The following is a 19,452-nucleotide window of genomic DNA, read 5'->3' as shown; positions in this document are numbered from 1 at the left end:
AAATCACCTATGACATTTGCAAAATTTTTTCAAACGTAGGAAACTGCCGTTTATTAATATGGCTTCATTCATTTATACCTGCAAAATACTTGTTATACACTTAAGTACAACTGGAACAATAGGATTACTTGCACGGATGAAAGTGAAGACTTTCCTTTCACATTAAAATTAATATTTATTTCACACTTATGGTAATGCCTGAAAACGTTTTGCAAACAACTATTAATGGTCTTGACTGTAACAGTTTATTGCATTTTTCTGTCCCTTTTTTTGAATGTTAAGTACTCTACTTCGGAGTTTTAAGTTCTACTTTTCCTCTTATCTTCAAATAGACTCTTCAGCATATATACTTGAATGGCTGACACTACCACCATTACCACTAAATTAACCATAGACCAGAAATTTACTCTGTCAAAGTTGCTTTCTTGTATGTTTCGGTCACGAGCTTCAAATGCTCTAAGCAGAGTTTGGATATGACCACTTTTGCTTAGTCTGGACTTGATACTGTTGATGGACTCCAGAATGTCTTCCAGTTTCATATCCAGCATATCTGTGCCAGTAATGTATTTCTTCCAGTCCTCTTGTTCTTGCTCCTGTTCTCCCATATTATCCAGGATTAATTCAAAGAAAATAACCTTCTCAGAAATGGTGCTGAATGTATTATCAAAGCAGAACATGTAGTCACCGCCTTCAGTCTCTATCCTATATTAAAAAGAGGACATGTCTTCAGTTATCTGTACTTCCATCTGGGATCAAAGGACAAACTAGTGTGAACTCCATCTGATTTTCTTTGTTCAAAAACTAAGGTTCTTCCTTTTGGAGAGGCAAGATGGAAATCAATATCTAATCCTGCTCCATCTAAAACCGGAATTGAGTGAGGGCGGTGGGGGTGATTAAGGCCAAGTGTCATCATCTCGTCCAATGATTAAGGAGAACGTGTATTAGGCCTGTATTGTGAAATTCCCAGTATTGAAGCGTGTACTGGTTGGTACTCGATCTCCAGCGAGGCCTTCAGGGGCATGGGCTGGTAGAAACACTCCTTCTGGCCGGCCGGAAGAGTGAACGTGAAGTCGCTGTCTAAGGAGGGCGTGAAGCCGACCGCCCCAGGCAGCAGCAGAGAGGCCAAGAGGACCACCGGGAAGGGCAGCCAGATCTTGTCGCCCATCCCTGCCTGGGCGATCTCGGGCTGGAAGAGGCGTGGGAGGCGTGGGTTATAGGCGCCTATGCTCCGCTTTTCCTCCCTGAACTCCTCGTGGTTGGCAGGGGAACCTGGAGCCTGAAGAAACTCCAGGTGAAGGCCGGGGCGGAGGAGCGTTTCTCAGAGGGGAAAACGCCGGCCTACAAAGGGTAGGGACTGAGGGCGGAGCCAGCAGTCCTTTTCCACACCCTCCCGGGTCTTGGCTCCCTCAGGCCCCGCGTGAGCGCGCCCGCTCGACACCCAGACGGCCGCAGCTTCCCATGGCGTCCCTCACACCAATCGGAAAAACACTTTTTGACATAAACCACAGCAAAATCTTTTTTGACCCACCTCCTAGAGTAATGGAAATAAAAACAAAAATAAACAAATGGGACTTAATCAAACTTAAAAGCTTTTGCACAGCAAAGGAAACCATAAACAAGACAAAAAGACAACTCTCAGAATGGGAGAAAATATTTGCAGATGAAACAATGGACAAAGGATTAATTTCCAAAATATACAAACAGCTCATGGAGCTCAATATCAAAAAAAAAACAATCCAATTAAAAAATGGGCCGAAGGGGCTTCCCTGTTGGCGCAGTGGTTGAGAATCTGCCTGCCAATGCAGGGGACACGGGTTCAAGCCCTGGTCTGGGAAGATCCCACATGCCACGGAGCAACTAGGCCCTTGAGCTACAATTACTGAGTCTGCGCGTCTGGAGCCTGTGCTCCGCAACAAGAGAGGCCGCGATAGTGAGAGGCCCACGCACCGCGATGAAGAGTGGCCCCCACTTGCCGCAACTAGAGAAAGCCCTCGCACAGAAACGAAGACCCAACATAACCACAAATAAATAAATAAATAAGTCTACATCTTTAAAAAAAAAAAAAAAAAAAGGGCCGAAGACCTAAATAGATATTTCACCAAGGAAGACATATAGATGGCCTAGAGGCACATGAAAAGATGCTCAACATCATTAATTATTAGAGAAATGCAAATCAAAACTACAGTGAGTTATCACCTCACGCCAGTCATGATGGCTATTATCAAAAAATCTAGAAACAATAAATGCTGGAAAGGGTGTGGTGAAAAGGGAACCCTCCTGCACTCTTGGTGGGAATGTAAATTGATATAACCACTATGGAAAACAGTATGGAGGTTCCTTAAAAAACTAAAAATAGAACTACCATATGACTCAGCAATCCCACTACTGGGCATATACCCTGAGAAAACCATAATTCAAAAAGAGACAAGTGGGCTTCCCTGATGGTGCAGTGGTTAAGAATCCGCCTGCCAATGCAGGGGACATGGGTTCGAGCCCTGGTCCAGGAAGATCCCACATGTCGCGGAGCAACTAAACCAGTGCGCCACAACTACCGAGCCTGTGCTCTAGAGCCCACGAGCCACAACTACTGAGCCCACATGCCACAGCTACTGAAGCTTGCATGCCTAAAGCTCGTGCTCCACAACAAAGAGAAGCCACCACAATGAGAAGCCCACACACTGCAATAAAGAGTAGCCCCCGCTCACCACAACTAGAGAAAGCCCACGCGCAGCAACAAAGACCGAACGCAGCCATAAATAAATAAATAAATAAATTTTAAAAAGAGAGACTTGTACCACAATGTTCACTGCAGCGCTATTTACAACAGCCAGGACATGGCACCAACCTAAGTGTCCATCGACAGATGAATGGATAAAGAAGATGTGGCACATATACATAATGAAATATTACTCAGCCATAAAAAGAAACGAAATTGAGTTATTTGTAGTGAGGTGGATGGACCTAGAGTCTGTCATACGGAGTGAAGTCAAAGAGAAAAACAAATACCGTATTCTTACACATATATATGGAATCAAAAAAAAAGAAAAAAATGGTACTGATGAACCTAGTTGCAGGGCAGGAATAAAGATGCAGACATAGAGAATGGACCTGAGGACATGGGGTGGGAGGGGGAAGCTGGGGCAAAGTGAGAGGAGCATCAACATATATACACTACTGAATGTAAAATAGTTAGCTAGTGGGAAGCAGCAGCATAGCACAGGAAGATCAACTCTGTGCTTTGCAATGACCTAGATGGGTGGGATAGGGAGGATGGGAGGGAGGCTCAAGAGGGAGGGGATATGGGGACATATGTATGCATATGGCTGATTCACTTTGGTGTATAACAGAAACTAACACAGTATTGTGAAGCAATTATACTCCAATAAAGATCTATTAAAAAAATAAATAAAATAAAATAAGCTACAAGGATATATTGTACAACAAAGGGAATATAGCCAGTATTTTATAACTATAAATGAAGTATAACCTTTAAAAACTGTGAATCAATATATTGTACACCTTTAACTTATATAATATTGTACAGCAACTATACTTCAATTTTTTTTAGTTTAATATAAGTAAATAAATAAATCAATAAATAAATCCCACTGTGTGCTGCCTGGAGAGGCTGGGAATTTTCAAAAACCAGCTAGGCTATGCTTCTTTTTAACAGACCTTCCTTCAGCGTCTCTCTCTCCTCTAGCTTTCTGCTATAACCAGCCAAAAAAAAAAACCCAGCTAGCACCTTTAACACTCTGCCTGGAAATCTCCTAGCTACATCATCCAGTTCATTAGGTACATTTTCTACCTTCCACTTTACTACAGCCAACAGTGTTGCTAAACTTTGTCAATGCGTAACCACTTTCCAAGATTTTTCTCACTTTCCTTTAAACCCTCACCCAAAGCCTCCTCCAAGGTCATCAGACTTCTAGAAACAGTTCCTAAAAAGCTCTTCAAGCTTTCACTAGCATTCCCTTCAAAGTCCTTCCAGCTGCCACCCACTGCTCCATTCCATTTGCATTTCTGAAAGCCAAGCCCACCAGATAGATTAACTCATTCACTCATTTGCTCATTCAATAAATGTTTACTGAGTACCTATTACATGCCAGAAAGTTTCTGAAGGACTGCCTAATGGAACTTTCATTCTAGTAGGGGAAGAAAGACAATAAATGAAAAAGTAAATATGCAGCATATAATATGTCTGATGGTGAAAAGTGCTATGGACAAAAACAAAGCAAGATTAAGGTAGTTAGAAGTATGGAGAGTAGAGGATAAGGGAAAGGATGGTTAAGAAAAAACTCAGTTAAGTTGATGTTTGAACAAATGAAGGAGCAGAGCAATGTGGCTCTCTAATCCCTTTGCACTTCAGGCACAAGTATATAAAAGTCTCAAGCACAGACGTACTTGCCTTGAAAGACAGCAAGAAGGCCAGTATGGTTGGAGCAGAGGCAGAGAGAAGAGTAGATGAGGTCTAAAAGGCATAAGAGGGCACACAAGACCAGATGGTGTCTTATGAGCATTAAAAAGATTTTGGTTTTTACTAGAAGGTAAGAAACCACTAGATGGTTTTAAACTTAACAGTGAGCAAAGGGTCACTCTGGCTCAGGTGGCAGCAGTAGAAACAGTAGGAAATGATGACATTCTAAATACATTTGAAGGCACAGTCCATAGCATTTGCTGATGGACTGAAAGTTAATAAAGTTGCAGAATGTCAGAGTGGCATTCAGTGTTCCTCCAAGGCTGGTGGAGAAACCACTGATGACTCGGCCAAGATTTCTGATATCTTTGCATTTCTGTCTCCCTCTTAGTTAAGTCCACTTCTCCTTCTCTGCTACATATCTCAAGGGTAGAGAACTAAACTGCATCATAGATGAAGAAGAAACAGAAATTATTTTCTAAGTTATAATGACATTTTAAATATAATACACTTAAGAGACAGCAAATATACAAATCAAATGCTAAATCTTTTTACCTCTTTAATGTACAGGAAAACCTTTGTTAAAAAATTTTCTCCAATATTTTAATATAGAGGCAACAAAGTTAAAACACCACCTTTGAAAATCACGGAAATTAAGATGGTCTTTCTTTTTAAAATATTTATCTATTTGGCTGCACCGAGTTTTAGTTGCGGCACGCGGGATCTTCGTTGTGGCATGCAGGATCTTTAGTTGTGGCATGTGGGATCTGTTTTCTACTTGAGACATGCATAATCTTTTTTTTTTTTAGTTGCGGCATGTGGGATCTTTAGTTGCGACCTGTGAACTCTTAGTTGCAGCACATGGGATCTAGTTCTTTGACCAGGGATCGAACCCAGGCCCTCTGCATTGGGAGTGCTGAGCCTTAGCCACTGGACCACCAGGGATGTCCCAAAATGGTCTTTTTAAAAACCCATACTAAAACCCGTATGTCTCACATGGAAAGTGCTCCATCATATATTTAGTGAAAGGTGAGTAGCAGAACAAACTGTCTGATATAATCTCATTTGTGGGGGAAATACATAAATATATTTATTTATCTATCTATCTATCTATTACCTGTGCTTCTGACCAATTGGCTATAGATTAGGGGTTCCAACAACCCCCTCCTACTCAGGATGCCAATCCCAAGTCCAAGTTATTAACTATACTTCTGACTAGCTGGCTATAGATCAGAGGTCCCCACAACCCCCTCCTTGGGTTCAACTGCTAGAGTGGCTCACAGAATTCACAGAAACATTTTACTTGCTAGATCACCGGTTTGTTATAAAAGGATATAACTCAGGAACAACCAGATAGAAGAGACGCATAGGGCAGGGTATGTGGGAAGGGGTATGGAGCTTCCATGCCCTCTCCAGGCGTGCCCCTCTCCCTGAACCTCCACATGTTCACCAACCTGGAAACTCTCTGAACCCTGTCCATTTGGGTTTTTAATGGAGGCTTTATTACATAGACATGATTGATTTAAGCAATGGTCATTGGCAACTGAATTCAATCTCCAGCCCTTCTCCCCTTAGAGGTAGGGGAATGGAGGGAGTGAAAGTTCCAATCCTCTAATCACAAGGATGGCTCTCCTGGCAACCAGCCCATCCTTAGGTTACCTAAGGGCTTTCCAAAAGTCACCTCATTAAATATAAAAGACACCATTATCACTCATAACACAGGAAATTCCAAGGGTTTTAGGAGCTGTGAGCCAAGAACCAAAGACAAAGACCAAATATATATGAGAAATATAAAACAGAGATAATGACAGTACCTACTTCATTGAATTTGGAGTACCTGCCACTGATAAGGCATGTAACGTCCCAGCAAAGTGCCTGACACATAGAAAGTAGTCAATAAATTACATATTGCTATTATCTGTACATCTTTTCTTCCCTACATGACTGTAAGCAACTTAAGAGCTAGAACTCTGCTGTTAGTGTCTGCTTTGAGCCTGTTTTTCATGTGTAAAATGGGTATCATTATATTACTACTACATAGAATTGCACCAAATAACAAATTCTCAGCACAGTGTCCAGCTTAAAATGCTCAATAAACATTAACTATTATTATCCCATACTTTTGTTTCTTTGTAATGACTAATAGAAAATCTTGCATATGTGCCAAACCTGGGTGGGATTTCCAGTTCTCCTAGTTGGGTGAACCCGGGTTCATCACCTCACCTCAGTTTCCTCATTTCCGTAAGGGTGATGACACATATAACACACATTAAATACTTAATACAGTATGTGGCACCCAGCGGATGCTTAATAAATATTAGGCCAGCTCCCCTCCCCGTCTCTTCTATTTTTTCCCCTAAAGTAACATGTTCTGGGCAGGTAGATGGCGGGCAACCTGACAAGTAGGGAAGAAACGGACCTCCGGGCGAGAACTTCCGAAGTTTGCATATGCACCCACCCCTCCGTATTTCAGCCTCTGCTACCGTCTTGAAGGGACTCCGAGTTAAGGGGTCTGCTGCATTACGCTCCTCGGAGCAAATTTTCTCTCCACCCTCTTCCCTCACCTCGAAACCTCGCTGCCCCAGTCTCTCCACACACACCCCACCCCACCGCCCCCGCCAGCCTGCCTGCCTGCCTTCCGCCCCCATTTTCTCTCCACCCTTCCCAAACCCCATTTTTCAACCTTCTTCAGACTCCAGCCCCTCTCTCCCCTGAACCGCCAAAGCTATTCGTTCTCGGTCCCCGACTCCATCTCCACATCACATCCCGGTCCCCCCAAACTCCTCCCTTCTCACGCCTCCGGGCCTCTAACACCTCCCCCAACACCCTCTCTCGCCTCAACGCCCTACCTGCGCTTTCCTCCTCTTCAGCGCCGCCGCGTCCAGCCACACGCCGCAGGCCTCCTCCTCCTCCGAGCCTCTGCGCCTCATGGCCGCTGAGGAGACTAAGACAACGGGGTAACGGAGTGGGAGTCCGACCGCCTCAAAGAACCGCCATAACTGACTCCGCCGACGTTCGAATCTCGCGCCAACGCCGGGAGCGGAGCTACGCCGCGGCCGCCCCCGCTCAGGCACCGCCCCCAGCGAAAGCTCCGCCCCGGCCCAAGCCCCGCCCCTTCCCTAAACCCTGCCAGCGTGACTGCTTAATGTTACCAAGGCCACGTTCTTGCTGGTTTTCTCATTGAAAAGTTGTATTCCAGAACTGTGCTGTGTGAACGCGTTCGTGACACTGCACAAGGAATGCACATTTTCTTTTTGCTGAGTTAGTTGGACTTTCTTACTGATAACTATCAGGGCTCAGGGTTTTTCCTTGTCTTATCGCTGAATCCTCACGAACATCTCAAAAGGAAGAGGAGAGGAGGCTCTGGTCCGCCAACTGCAAAAAGCTAGGGTCCTCAACGGTACCTTAAATGGATTACTTTTGTAATTCAAAACAAGAAACAAAAAGCTAAGTACAACTATGAAACCTCATGGGAGAGGATTTAGAAAACGTCAAGTAGAATGAAAACTAAAAATTTGCAGTCAAGAATTAGCTTTCAGTATTGCTTTTCTCGCTTACTGTGTGGCCTTGGATTTTAAAGAGGATCAAATAAGGTTTGTGAAAGTACTTTGTAAATTCTGAGAGCCCCTCAGAAATGCAAAAATGCTGGCAACCATAACCACAATCTCCATAGATGTACTATATGTATAACAGGATATTTTAGCAGTGGAGTGGTATTTCTTATTCATTTAGGGTTTTTTTGCTTTTCTTACCTGTACTTCCTAATTTTCCTTCACTGTACATATATTACCATATATTGCTTATGTACTGTGGAAAAGGCAATACTGTAAACATTAACATATAACAATATCATAAAAGTTAACATATAAGATCCTCCTTGATTGAAAAACCAAAAAGTGAAATCTTTGTCAAATTATATATTTTTAAACACATTCTTTTAACTTCTAAAACTTATTTAGTAATAAAACTGCCCCACCTTTCCTACCAAAAAAAAAAAGTTCACATATATAGTGAATAAGACCCCAACCCCACCCCCAGGCAAAGCTAAGACAAGATCTGTCCCCTCCTCCCTATGCCCACCCCCAGCCTCCCCCTGAAAACCTCCTCCAACACAGTGAACAGGTTCAAGGGGCACCAGGGCTCCCTCTCTAGGATAGGAGACAAAAAGCAAAGAGGCAGCTCTTATCACAGTCACTTTATTGCATCCAGGACATCAGAGTCCAGACCACTCCTAACTCCAGCCGCAGTGAACTCCTCCTTCCATACCTCTTGGCCTTTGGACAAGTTTTTCCCTCTACCTGGAATGCCCTTCCTCTTCTCCACGTGTAAACTCCTATTCACCCTTCCCAACCCAAGACCCTGAGGGTCCCAGGCAACACTAATTATTCCCTCCTCAGTGCTTCCCCTGACGGTTCATTCTGATATTAAAGCCTTTACCATCCTGCATTGATCCACGGAGCCCAGTCAGTGGCCTGCCTCTGAGCAGAGGCCCAAGAAACACTAAATGGATAAATACTGAATCATGAACAAGGGAACCAGGAAAGACACTGGGAACAGGGTGTGTGGGACATTGAGGCCAGAGCTAGGAGGGTCAGGGCTCACTGTCTGGGACAGTGACTGAAGAGGTATGGGGCACCGGATGGGATCCATTTCTACCTGGCACAATCTTCTATCTTTGGGGGCTCTCTGCAGCACCAAAACTTCAGGCTGGGGTTCAAGAATGGTAAGATCCTGCACACATTTTGGGCCTGTCCTTTCCCTATCCACCAGTGAAATCTGGGTAGAGGGCAGCTGCTGATGCTTTCCCTGTCTCTCAGCTCAGATCTGACTCTGACCTAAATCCCAACTTCACCCCCTCCCAGATAATCTGGAAGGCCCAGGCCAGGGTCTTGGCCCCAGCTGATCCTCTATCCTCACCCCTAAGTGAGAGGCAATGGGGGGAGGCAAACCAGGGTAGCCCACATCTTTCTCTTTCCCTCTCCCAGGGCAGGGGGCTGGGGCAGGCCCTGAAGTGGACCCCAGCAGCTCCAGCCAATCCTCAAATCCAAGGACTGGCCAGTGCCCCCCTTGGCAGCTGAGGTGTGCGCACAGAAGTCACCGCGGGCCAGACACAAGCAATTTTACCAGGCCTTGTTCCCATCTGGAGCCAAGCCCGGACCCTTGGGCCCCCACTATACCTCCCTCCCTACCAGCTGCCACCCCCTTCACTGGGTCTTCCGATCGAGATTGAGTTTGCGCCGTACCAGCTGGCTCAGAAGGAATGCAGTGAGGATGCTGCTGCCTACAGTAAGCAAGAAGAGGCCGGAGAAGTTTTGGGGCCAGCGGGCGTGCAGAGGCTCATAGATGGGCCGCCGGGCCTCGTAGTCCAGCGTCACGGCCTCCAGCTGAGCCAGCGTGCACAGCACCAAGAAGACATGGAAGAGCTGGTGGCCCTGCCCAAAGACGTGGCAGCTGCCAGGGAACCAGCGCTCAGGCATGAAGGCAGAGAAGAAAGTGGCAGCCAGCAGAAAGAAGACCACCTGGCATTTGTGGTAGAGAAGAGCCGGGTCGTCCATGGCAGGGTTGGGGGACACGAGGATGCGGTGCACCACGGGGCTGATGTCCAGTGCGTAGGCCAGCGCCGAGGGCACCTCCTGGCAAGTGCGGCCCAGCAGGCCAGGCTTCTGGATGTACTTGTTGTAGCAGGAGCCAGCGCAGGAAAGCCAGGCGAGAAAGGCAGCCATGGGCAGGTAAAAGGTCTGCACCTGGGCATGCCAGGCGGGCTCAATGGCGTAGTAGAAGTGTGCCAGGGCGCTGCCAAACTGGTACACGGCCACACCCACGTAGTCCAGGAAGAAGAAGCTGTAATGCCAGAACTCGGACTTGGCCTGCAGGAGGTGAGCCAAGGCACTGAGGGAGAGGTAGGTGAAGGAGGTGAGGACGATGATGAAGAGGGGCAGGGCGTGCAGGTCTCCCCAGAAGTCCACGGTCCCCACAAAGATGGCCAGCCGCAGCAGCAGCACCAGGGCCGCCAGCAGGTGGGTCCAGACGTTCACCGCCTCGTTGTGCTGCTGGAACAGTGTGCGGAAGTAGAAGCGCCAGGTCCGATGCAGTGGCCGGTAGCCCACATAGATGTATGGCTTCCAGAAGAGGGGCGGCACCTCGGCTCGGTCCACTGTGAACACAGGCTCTGGCTGCACAGACGGCCGAGGCATCTGGTGGACCTGCCGCAAACTGGGCAGGAGGTGGCTGAGCTTCTGGGCCACCATTGTGGCCATGGCTGTGGGTGGGGCGAGGAGCTGGGAGAGAGGCCCGAACAAGGTCAGGGGGCTGGTGTCCTCACCCTCCTGCCCCGTGAGCAGCAGTTGGGGGGCTGTGCTCTTCCCCACCCCCTTATCCCTACACTGAGTTTAAGAGGAGAGAAGTTGTCCTAAGGGAGAGCTCAGCTCTGACTCATGATTGTTCTTCTCCCTGATGTATCCCAAGTGCCTAGAACAGTGCCTGGCACATAGTAGGTGTTCAGTAAATGTTTGAGGCATGTGTTAAAGAGGCTCACTATGTCATCCTACTTCTTTCCAGTCCAGGCTCCATACAGCAACCCTCATTGTTTTCTCCTGTGTTCATGCTGCCATCAGTGTTTACCTGAGAATGACCTTGCTAACAGACCTGCTGCCTCTACCTTTAGCTCCTTCAGAGTGGCCAGGGTCTGCCATTGACCCTACATCACCCTACATGATCTGGTCCCTACTACCTTTCCTAGCCTTATTACTCAACCACAGTGCACTTCACTTCCAGCCACAGCCTCATCAAAACCGTGGGCCTGATGTTTCATGTGTCTATAGCTCTGCACAAGCTGTTCCCTCCATCTGAGCCATTTACCTCATCTTGCCCATCTGGCAAACTCCTATTCATCCCTCAAAACCCATTTCTTCTGTGACACTTTCCCTGGAGGTCCTCCAATGATGACCCCTCTAACTTGAGTGCCTACAATCCTTTGACCATTATAATACTTCTTACGGGCATTAAATTGTTAGTGCGAGCTCCTCCAGGGCAGGCAGTTTGTCTTATTATTTTGTGAACCCCTGGTGCTTAGCAGGTAGCTGGTGCTCAATGTTTGTTGAATGAAAAAACAACATAATAGCATCCTGATAATACTTCATAGCCTTCAAGGCCCAACTTGAAAAGCCACTTTTTTCCCGAAAGTCCCTAGTAACAACTGATCCTATAAAAACAGCCCTTTCCCTCAGCCACACCCTCACTCAAAAGTTCCCCTCTCCAGCCCTTCCACCATTGCTAATTGCAAATAAATCCAATCTAACCCCTCACCTGGCATTCAAGACCCCATGACCTGCTCCGACCCTCATTTCCCACCTAACCCAAATGTCAGACCCTGTGCCAACTTCCTTTCCCTCTACTGAAATCCTTTAAAACCAGTACAAGCTGCCACCTCCAGGGGACTTCCTTAATGCCCCCTCACTTCTCCCTGTGGGAGATCTATAATGGGTTATACAATTTAGCATTTAAAACACATTCATTCATTCATTCATTTAGCAAACACTTACTGAGCCCTTTCTCTGCCTCATGTCCTGTGCCGGATCCCAAAGGTGGGGGTGGGCTGGAGAGTGGACAAGAATTTGATCCCTGCCTTCAGGAACTTCATGATATGGTAGAGGTCATAGAGAGGAAAACAAAGCATAGCAAATGCTTACACAGCATGTGCTATGTGTCAGTGTCTTAAGCACTTTATGCATATTTGACTCATTTAATCATCATAGCACCCTATCAGATAGGTATTATCATTATGCCCATTTTTCAGATAAGGAAACTGAGGCACAGAGAAGTTAAGTACCCTGCCTAGGAAGTGGCAGAGGCATGATATAAACTCAGTTTGCAATCTTATCCACTTCCTTAAACTGCCCTTTGCAAAACAAGGTGGCAAGTACTATTAATCATTTCATAATTATATACTGCTTTTGCCTGGTACCAATTGCTTAATTCAGGCTTATCATTATTCACTGTTTCATTCATTAAATCAAATATCTGTTGAAAAACGAGCCAGACAACTAGCTAGACAGACAACCCCCCTCCCTCAGATTCTCCCCCAAGAAGCTTATTGGACTCAGCAGCCAGATGTACTCTGTCCATCATTCATCAGATATTTATTGCAACTTCCTTTGCACCAGTCATTCTAAGTGGCAATAAGATCTGCACTCAAGTTCCCCGCCACCAGCAGCACCGTGATCACCCCCAAAGCCACCCAATAATTCGCACATGGTCCAAGTAAATGCAATGTGCTTGCTATGCAAAGGCGACATCAAGACAAGCCCCCAGCCCACACTCCTCCACATCCCGAGCCTGATTTGCATCCCTGAGCTCCTCCTGCATTACATTCTGGAGTCAGCTCTGGTCTCTGGCCTTTCCTCGTCTGGTAGGGAGGAAAGAATTAAATGTCATTACACCACTACTTTCTATTCCCAGACAGCCTGGCAGGTTTAGGAAGCAGACCTTGCTGATGAACTAATTAGTGGGGCCACTTCTGTCCAGAGCATAAGAACTCCCCTGGCCCACTTGCTGGTTGAGGAGCCAGCACTGGATTTCTTCTCTTCCCCAAGAGACAGGGCTTTAGCCTCAACAGTCTGGCCTCTACCCTTGTCTACAACTTTGTCTTCCCAACTCAGAACCTCAGGGGACCAGAAAAGGCCTCTGAAAGCATCTCGCAGCTCTTTTGTTTTACATTGAGAAAACAAGAGCCCAGAGACAGCAAGGCCTTCCCCAGAGTTGCCCAATCCAGCCATGTTTCCATTCCACCATGAAGGCAAAGACCAGGGAGTGATGACATTCGATGGTGCCTTAGTTCCTGAGTCCCTGTGATCTGTTAAGTCCAGTCCGATGCTCCACATCCCACTCTTAGAACTTCCCAAGTCATAACAGCATATTAAAGGCTCGGAGAAGGTCTGCACCAAAGAAGCCTGCTTCACTTTGTTGAACCTACATTTGCCAAGCTTACATGACCAAGGATTCCTTTCCCAGTAATGATTATATTATAAAGCTAGCTGAAATGTAGTAAGTGTTTACTATATGCTCACTCTTCATAGCCTTGTTGCAATTAATTCTCATAACTAGCCTGTGAGGTAGGTATTACTGTGCCCATTTTGTTGTTGAGTGAAATTCAGAGAGGTTGGAGCTCCTTAGCTAAGGCCATACACAGAGAGAGAGAGAGAAGGAGAGAAAGAGAGAGAGGGAGAGAGAGATGGAGCCAGGATCCAGACCCAGCTCCCCGACTGCAGAGCGCAGATACTCTCAGCCACTCCTGCTGCCCTGCTTCTTGTCACACCTAACTGCATCCCAAAGAACTACTTTGGAAAACACTGGTCTAAAGCAGGCAACCAGGTCCTTTCCCGTAAATTATTTCCTTAGGCTTCTAGCAACTGACTTGCATCCAGGGACCTCAGACTCACCCAGTTACCAGTTACCCACTCTCTCTGCACCAATGAAGCCCTGGCTCACAGCTACCTCCTCAGGTGGGTGATAGCTCACTCGCAGTCCTTCCTCTCCCCCAGACACAGTGGGCCCTAAGCACAGAACCCAGAGGTTGCATACTGGGATGACAGAGGTCCAGTTGCCCTATTTCCTTTAGACCTTTAGACCAGTGGCCCCATTCCATTTGAATAGCTCTATTTTCAGAGTTAGTTCCCATCTCCTGACTCCATGGAAAGGGGCCCTGGATCCAGGGGAAAGAAGCAGGGGCAGGAGTCTAGCAAGAGCCAGAAGGATGAGGGTGAGTATTCAGAGGGCACCCTCAGGGCATCCTTTGAGTAGTCTGCCCACCAGGCTGCCAGAACCTGGCTTTTCCAGGCATCCCACCCCAATCCAGTACACCTCCATGGCCCCCCCTCCAAGTCTCCCTAATTGCACGGGTTACCTAAGGATTTCTCTTGAACCTGGGGGCTGATGACTTCTGCTGTGGAACAGGGCAAATTCGCCAGATGCCAAGCACTGGGTGGCACTTCCACAGGTGAGGGTCACTAGGGGTGGGGCTTCCAGGGACTGTAGGGGTCTTGTGTGATGTCACCAGAGGGTGTGATGTCACCAGAGGGTGGGGCTAAAGACAACCTCCACCCTCTCGCCTCCCTCCATCACCACTCCCACGTTGGTCAAATCCAGGCTAAACTCTGCATCCCTAGCCAGGCCTCAGCTGCAGAAGGAAGCTCGTGGTTAACCTTGGCATGAAACATTTGGGGAAACCGAGGGCTAGCTGAAATGTTGTGACTTACCCAAGATCACACAGCAAGGTGGGCAAAGCTGGGCTGAGACCAGGTGTCCAGGGCCTGGTTCATGAATGTGAGGCAAACTTGACTGGCTTCTGTCCTCTACTCAGTGGGAATCACAATGAAAGGAAGTTAGGAACCAAGGAGAAAAGAGACACTATAAAGGCTCGTGAACGAGATGGACTTCAGATTTGGACAAACCAGGTTTGACTCCTGATTCCATAACATACTAGCTGTGTGACCTAAGACAAGTGACTTACCTTCTCTGATCCTCAGCTCCCACATAAGAATTATATTATCTACCTCATAGATTGCTACAAAGATTAAATTTATGAGAACAGTTTTAGCACTGTTTAGGGATTCAATAAATGATTCCTAGTATTAGTATTAATTACTAAGAGTAGTAGTAATTATTATTATTAAGAGTAGTAGTATTTGAAATATCCCCAGCCTGAGTATTAGTACTTAAAATATTTCCAGCTTGAAAAATTTGCTTGGGGTTCTCTAAAAAACTCGGTCCCTTTTAGCCCTCGATAGCTGGCTCCACTGGATTTGGAGGCCTTAGAAAGTTATCTGTCTCTTTAAATCTTTACCTTTCTCTGAGGATGCATTTAGGGACCAGGGAAATTTGGTTGGAGTTTAATAATTAAAGTGTTCTCAGAAAAGACTATTCAGAGTAACCTCTCTGGATTCACAGGACTCTGAAGATTTGCACTTGCCCACTGACCCAAGAGAAGTGGCTAGGAAGTAAAATCCCCAGAGAAAAGGGCCTCAAGCTCAGCAGCCCCAGGAGCCCCATCCCGGAGCAGGAGGGTAGAGGGGGTAGACTGTGCTAGCAGGTAATGCAAGAGGCCTGTGGCCTGGTTGGGGCCTGTCTTGCAGGTTTGGGAGGCTCCTGGGTTGGCTGAACTTCAGAACTGGGATCTCCAGGGCCCAGGTGGGAATTCTTCTGTCAATCTGAGCAGCACCTTCCTCTTCTCCTCTCCTACCTCCCCAGCCCTCCCAATTCACATTCCCCTTTTCTAAACTCAAGGTCAACCTCCTCACCTCCTTCCTCAACCAAGGCTTGCCACCCCTAGTTCCTCCTGGTCTCCCCCTGATACCTCTGGGGGCAAAACAGCAGACCAAGTTGTGGGGATGGGGTAGTGAATAGGCTTTGGAGTGGGAGAGCCCTGCGTTATACCCATTCCACAGATTTTACTCAGTGCTTACTATATGCCAGGCACAAGGCTGCAAGGCTGGGGCACATGGTGAACAAGGCAGACAGGCTCCCTGCCCTGACAGGGCTCACCCACACAAATGAAATGCCCTTGGGCCCAGCAAAATCCAGCCCAGAGAGAAGCCACCCAGGTGGTAACCATGGAGAACTGGAGAGAGCTGCTCCCCCCAGGGAGGGCATCTACCACTCACCTCGGGCAGATATTTCAAGAGAACCCAGGTCCCCATTTTTATGTGAGGATGGGATTTCAGGTCTGGAACTTACCAGCTGTGTGACTTTGCTAAAGTCCCTTTAACTCTCTGGGCCTGTTTCTTCATTTGAAATCGGAGGATAATAATAGCTACCTCAAGCAAAACAAAGTCACAGATGCTAGCTAGGTGTTGGCTCTGGCACAGCATAGGCTCCATTATCTTTGTTGGATTCTAGTCCTGACTCAGCCACTCAATCCCAGTGTGACCCTGGACAAGTCCCTTCCGCTCTTGGCCCTGTTTCTCCAAATGTCAAAGGACAGAGTGAATTCACCAATGACTTCAAACGGCCCTTCAGTCCCTGAGACATTCCAGCAATATTTGTTTTAGGCTTACTGTGTGTAAAGAGCTGAAGCTTCCGCAGTGAACAAAGCAGTTAAAACACCGCCCTCATAGAACTAATAGTCAGCTAATTAACAGCTAAGGGTAACCCCTAAGGGTATTAATACCCTGCCCATTTGGAGCTTAATAGCCTAACTAAATAACACCTAAGTCTTTTAAGTATCATTTGATTATAATTCTACTTCCTCTTTTGCCTGCTTCCTGGCATGCAAAATATTCATTGTTGCTTCTCTGGGCCCTGATGTTTCAGCAACTCCCTTAAAGACAACTTTATCTTGCCATGAAAGGCAGAGTTTAACCTCATTAGATAAAAATAACAAAAAAGCCAGACCAGTGTTAACAATGGGGCTGTCAGAGGTAAACCCTTTTGAGGGGTCCTGACAAGGATGACACAATATGGCAGAGCCTGAAATATTATTAATAAGACTAGGCATTAACATTAATAATTTACAGTGGCTTGCTGTTTACAAAGAACTTTTACAAACATTTCACCTCTCCCTCTCAGCAACTCTTTGAACCTGTGGCTAAGCTGGTGTCACAGCCCCAGAGAGAGGCAGGAAGGCAGAGCACATCTTACTCCAAAACCAGTGCTCTTGCCCTTCATCTGCTGTGGTCAACTCCCAGGCACCCAGTGGGTGGCCACAGATTGTACAAGCAAAGTTTTCATCCCTGGCTGGCTTCTTGATATCTCAGCAACTGGGTCACCTCCCTCAATGCAAACCAATTCCCCAGTTCTGCCCAATGTGTTTAAAGAAAAAGTTCCTCCATGTCTTCCAAAACTGAACAGAAAACGCTTTTGTTTTTTGTAACTGCACTTTGGACTTCCATTTGTACTGAAAAGTGTGATCAGCATGAAATAAATCACTCTTAAAGGAATTCCTAGGATCTCAGACTCAGGACTGTTCTGAGGAAAAGGAAGCACCTGGTGGAGGAAAGCAGGCCCAGAGAGGTTGGGTGAGCTAGGTACAATTGTCCAGCCCAGGGGGACAGAAAAGGGACCTGGGTTTTACCACTGACCAGTTTCACCACTGACCTCTTGGCAGGGAAACTGAGGCTGGGGAAAAGCAGCCTATCACCAAGGGGCTCAGCGGTGGCACAAGTCACATGATGGGAGGCTGGGTCCCTCTCTAATGGGACATCCACCTAGGAGCAGCCAGCCAGGCCCTGAGAATACATCTAACTCTTAAACTCCCCAGCCTTGGCCTGACCTCTCACTCCCGCCAGGCTTGGGGCGGAGTGGAGGGGTGGGCCGGTGGCATGCCCCAGGGAAACCTCTAGAGGTCCTCAAAGCCTATAGTCTTGAGGCAAGTGCTTCCCTCACTGAGTAGGAGGAAACCTCATGCTCTCCCGACTCCAAAGGAGGCCTCCCCCTCCCACGGGACCTAAACTGCTTTGGAGCAAGAGCCCCTCTGACCCCAGCAGCGCTCTTACCACTGTTTCCGGTTTCCCAACTGGGAGCCCCTCACATCACCCAGTTCCAGGTACTCACGCCCCTTTTTGCCCCCAGAATCTCACTAGATTCCTCCTTCAGTGGAAGGAGCGTGCTCCGTGCCTATTCTCTTCCAAGACACCACGGCCCTCCCAGGCCAGCTCGCCCCTCTGTTCACTCCCTCACAGATGCGCTTCCCTCCGGCTCTGATGGCCCCTCTCCTCCAGTCTCCTCCCGTCTCCTCCCACTCCTCCCTGAGACTCTCCCCCTCCAGCTCCGCTCCTCCTTCCTGCTCCAGTCCCTCCTCAGTGGCGCCCCACTCCAGCCGATCCCCGCTGTCAGCCTCCCACTCCCTCCCCAAGTGCCCCCAACTCACCTAGCCCCGAGTTTCCGCTGCACACAGCTCCCCGCGCTCCGCCCCGCGGGGAGCGCCTCCTCTGCCTGCCGCCCGCCCCTCCCACTTTTCCCCCAGCCCCGTACCTGCGACCGAACCGAGTTGCAAAAGGAGGCCCGACTGCGACCCGACGGCCCTCGGCATCCCGGCTGCAAGCGGGCAGATAAAGGGGCGGCCCGGCGGAGGCTCCGCCCCGAGCCGGGGGAGGGCGGGGCGGCGGCGGGCGGCAGCGGGCCTTCGCTTAGGGCTCGGGGCCCAGGACTAGGCCGCCGCCCGCCCACCGCGCCCGCCTGGCCGGGCGCCAGCAGCCTCTACCCAATGACGTCCACGTGTTGCACGCGGAGGCGAAAGTGGTCACCCACACCGGTGACGACAGTCTTGGGAGTTCCTGTGGTTTACGTGCTGATGGGAACTCTGAGGCTCAGAGAGCAGAAGTCGTTGCTCAGCAGGCGCTCCAGCTGAGCGGTTTCCACTTCCGGCCGCCTCGAGCCACGAGCTTCTTCGGAGTCTGGAACTGGCTGACCTGAGAGGGAGGGGGCAAGTTGTAGCAGGAGCACCCGAGTTTCCCAGCGAGAGCGTGCGGCCCAACCCTGAAGCCACTTAAACCCACACAGCCCACCTCTCTAGAATGCTTCTGGTCGGGACACACCTGACCTTCCCCATCTTCATCTCTCTGCCTGGGGAGCTCCACCCCACCTCTGCTCCCGTAACTTATTCAAGTTCCCACCGAAAGCCCTTTCTTTGGGCAGCTTCGCCTGATATGCCCAGCCCAAGGCACATAGTTAGGACTTCTATTGAAACACCTTTCTGCTCCTAGTGTAACATCTCCCCGCAGGAGTGGGAGCACCTGAAGGGTGAGGAATCCCTGCACATAGTAGGCCCTCAGTAAATATTGGACCAACAATGGCAGGGCTTGTCAGCTCCTCAGGTGTGCAAAGACCTGGACCGGGCAGAGTGGGGAGACACCCCAACCCTTCTTGGAAGCATCAGCCTGATGGATGGACCGCTGAGAGAAGACAGTCTAGGAGGGACGCCCCTTTGCCCTCAGGGAGCTCTGAGCCCGTTCAGAGAGACAGCTGTGAGGCACAGGCCTGATGACAGGATCCAAGTCCTGGTGGTGTTACCCCAACTCACCATGTGACTTTGGGCAAGGCTC

General features: G+C 48.3%; 2 protein-coding genes across 4 annotated transcripts in view; both read right to left on the bottom strand.

Annotated features, from left to right (window-relative positions):
• Positions 1 to 18,512, bottom strand: part of AUNIP (aurora kinase A and ninein interacting protein) — a 44,978-nt gene extending 26,466 nt beyond the window's left edge. The window contains exons 1-3 of one of the 2 annotated variants that reach the window (XM_082434217.1): positions 18,383 to 18,512; positions 14,671 to 14,766; positions 7,267 to 7,361 (exon numbers count right to left, since the gene is read on the bottom strand). In XM_082434217.1, coding sequence (XP_082290343.1) covers positions 7,267 to 7,361; positions 14,671 to 14,766; positions 18,383 to 18,440 — 249 coding nt within the window. In that variant the 5' untranslated portion in view covers positions 18,441 to 18,512. The remainder of the gene's footprint in view (positions 1 to 7,266; positions 7,362 to 14,670; positions 14,767 to 18,382) is intronic. The other variant, XM_082434218.1, reaches the window with a different exon arrangement.
• On the bottom strand, positions 8,598 to 18,509 carry PAQR7 (progestin and adipoQ receptor family member 7). Of its 2 annotated transcripts, XM_082434263.1 has the most exons (3): positions 18,383 to 18,427; positions 14,671 to 14,766; positions 8,598 to 10,695 (listed from the first exon to the last, which is right to left on the bottom strand). In XM_082434263.1, the coding sequence occupies exon 3, from the start codon at positions 10,672 to 10,674 to the stop codon at positions 9,622 to 9,624; it is 1,053 nt and encodes a 350-aa protein (XP_082290389.1). In that variant the 5' UTR covers positions 10,675 to 10,695; positions 14,671 to 14,766; positions 18,383 to 18,427; the 3' UTR covers positions 8,598 to 9,621. The 2 variants fall into 2 exon arrangements, with proteins under 2 accessions (XP_082290389.1, XP_082290390.1); XM_082434264.1 differs by lacking the exon at positions 14,671 to 14,766 and having other exon boundaries at positions 18,383 to 18,509.
• Positions 18,513 to 19,452: the final 940 nt, after the last annotated feature.

This window comes from Balaenoptera physalus, assembly GCF_965194825.1.
Source record: "Balaenoptera physalus genome assembly, chromosome: 1".
NCBI lineage: Eukaryota > Metazoa > Chordata > Mammalia > Artiodactyla > Balaenopteridae > Balaenoptera > Balaenoptera physalus.
The sequence above is the reverse complement of the archived record's forward strand: the minus strand, read 5'-3'. Positions and strand labels throughout refer to the sequence as shown.

What these genes read in the sequence shown, in the direction of transcription:
- PAQR7 (XM_082434264.1), bottom strand. Translation starts at nt 10,674, where the DNA reads ATGGCCACAATGGTGGCCCAGAAGCTCAGCCACCTCCTGCCCAGTTTG.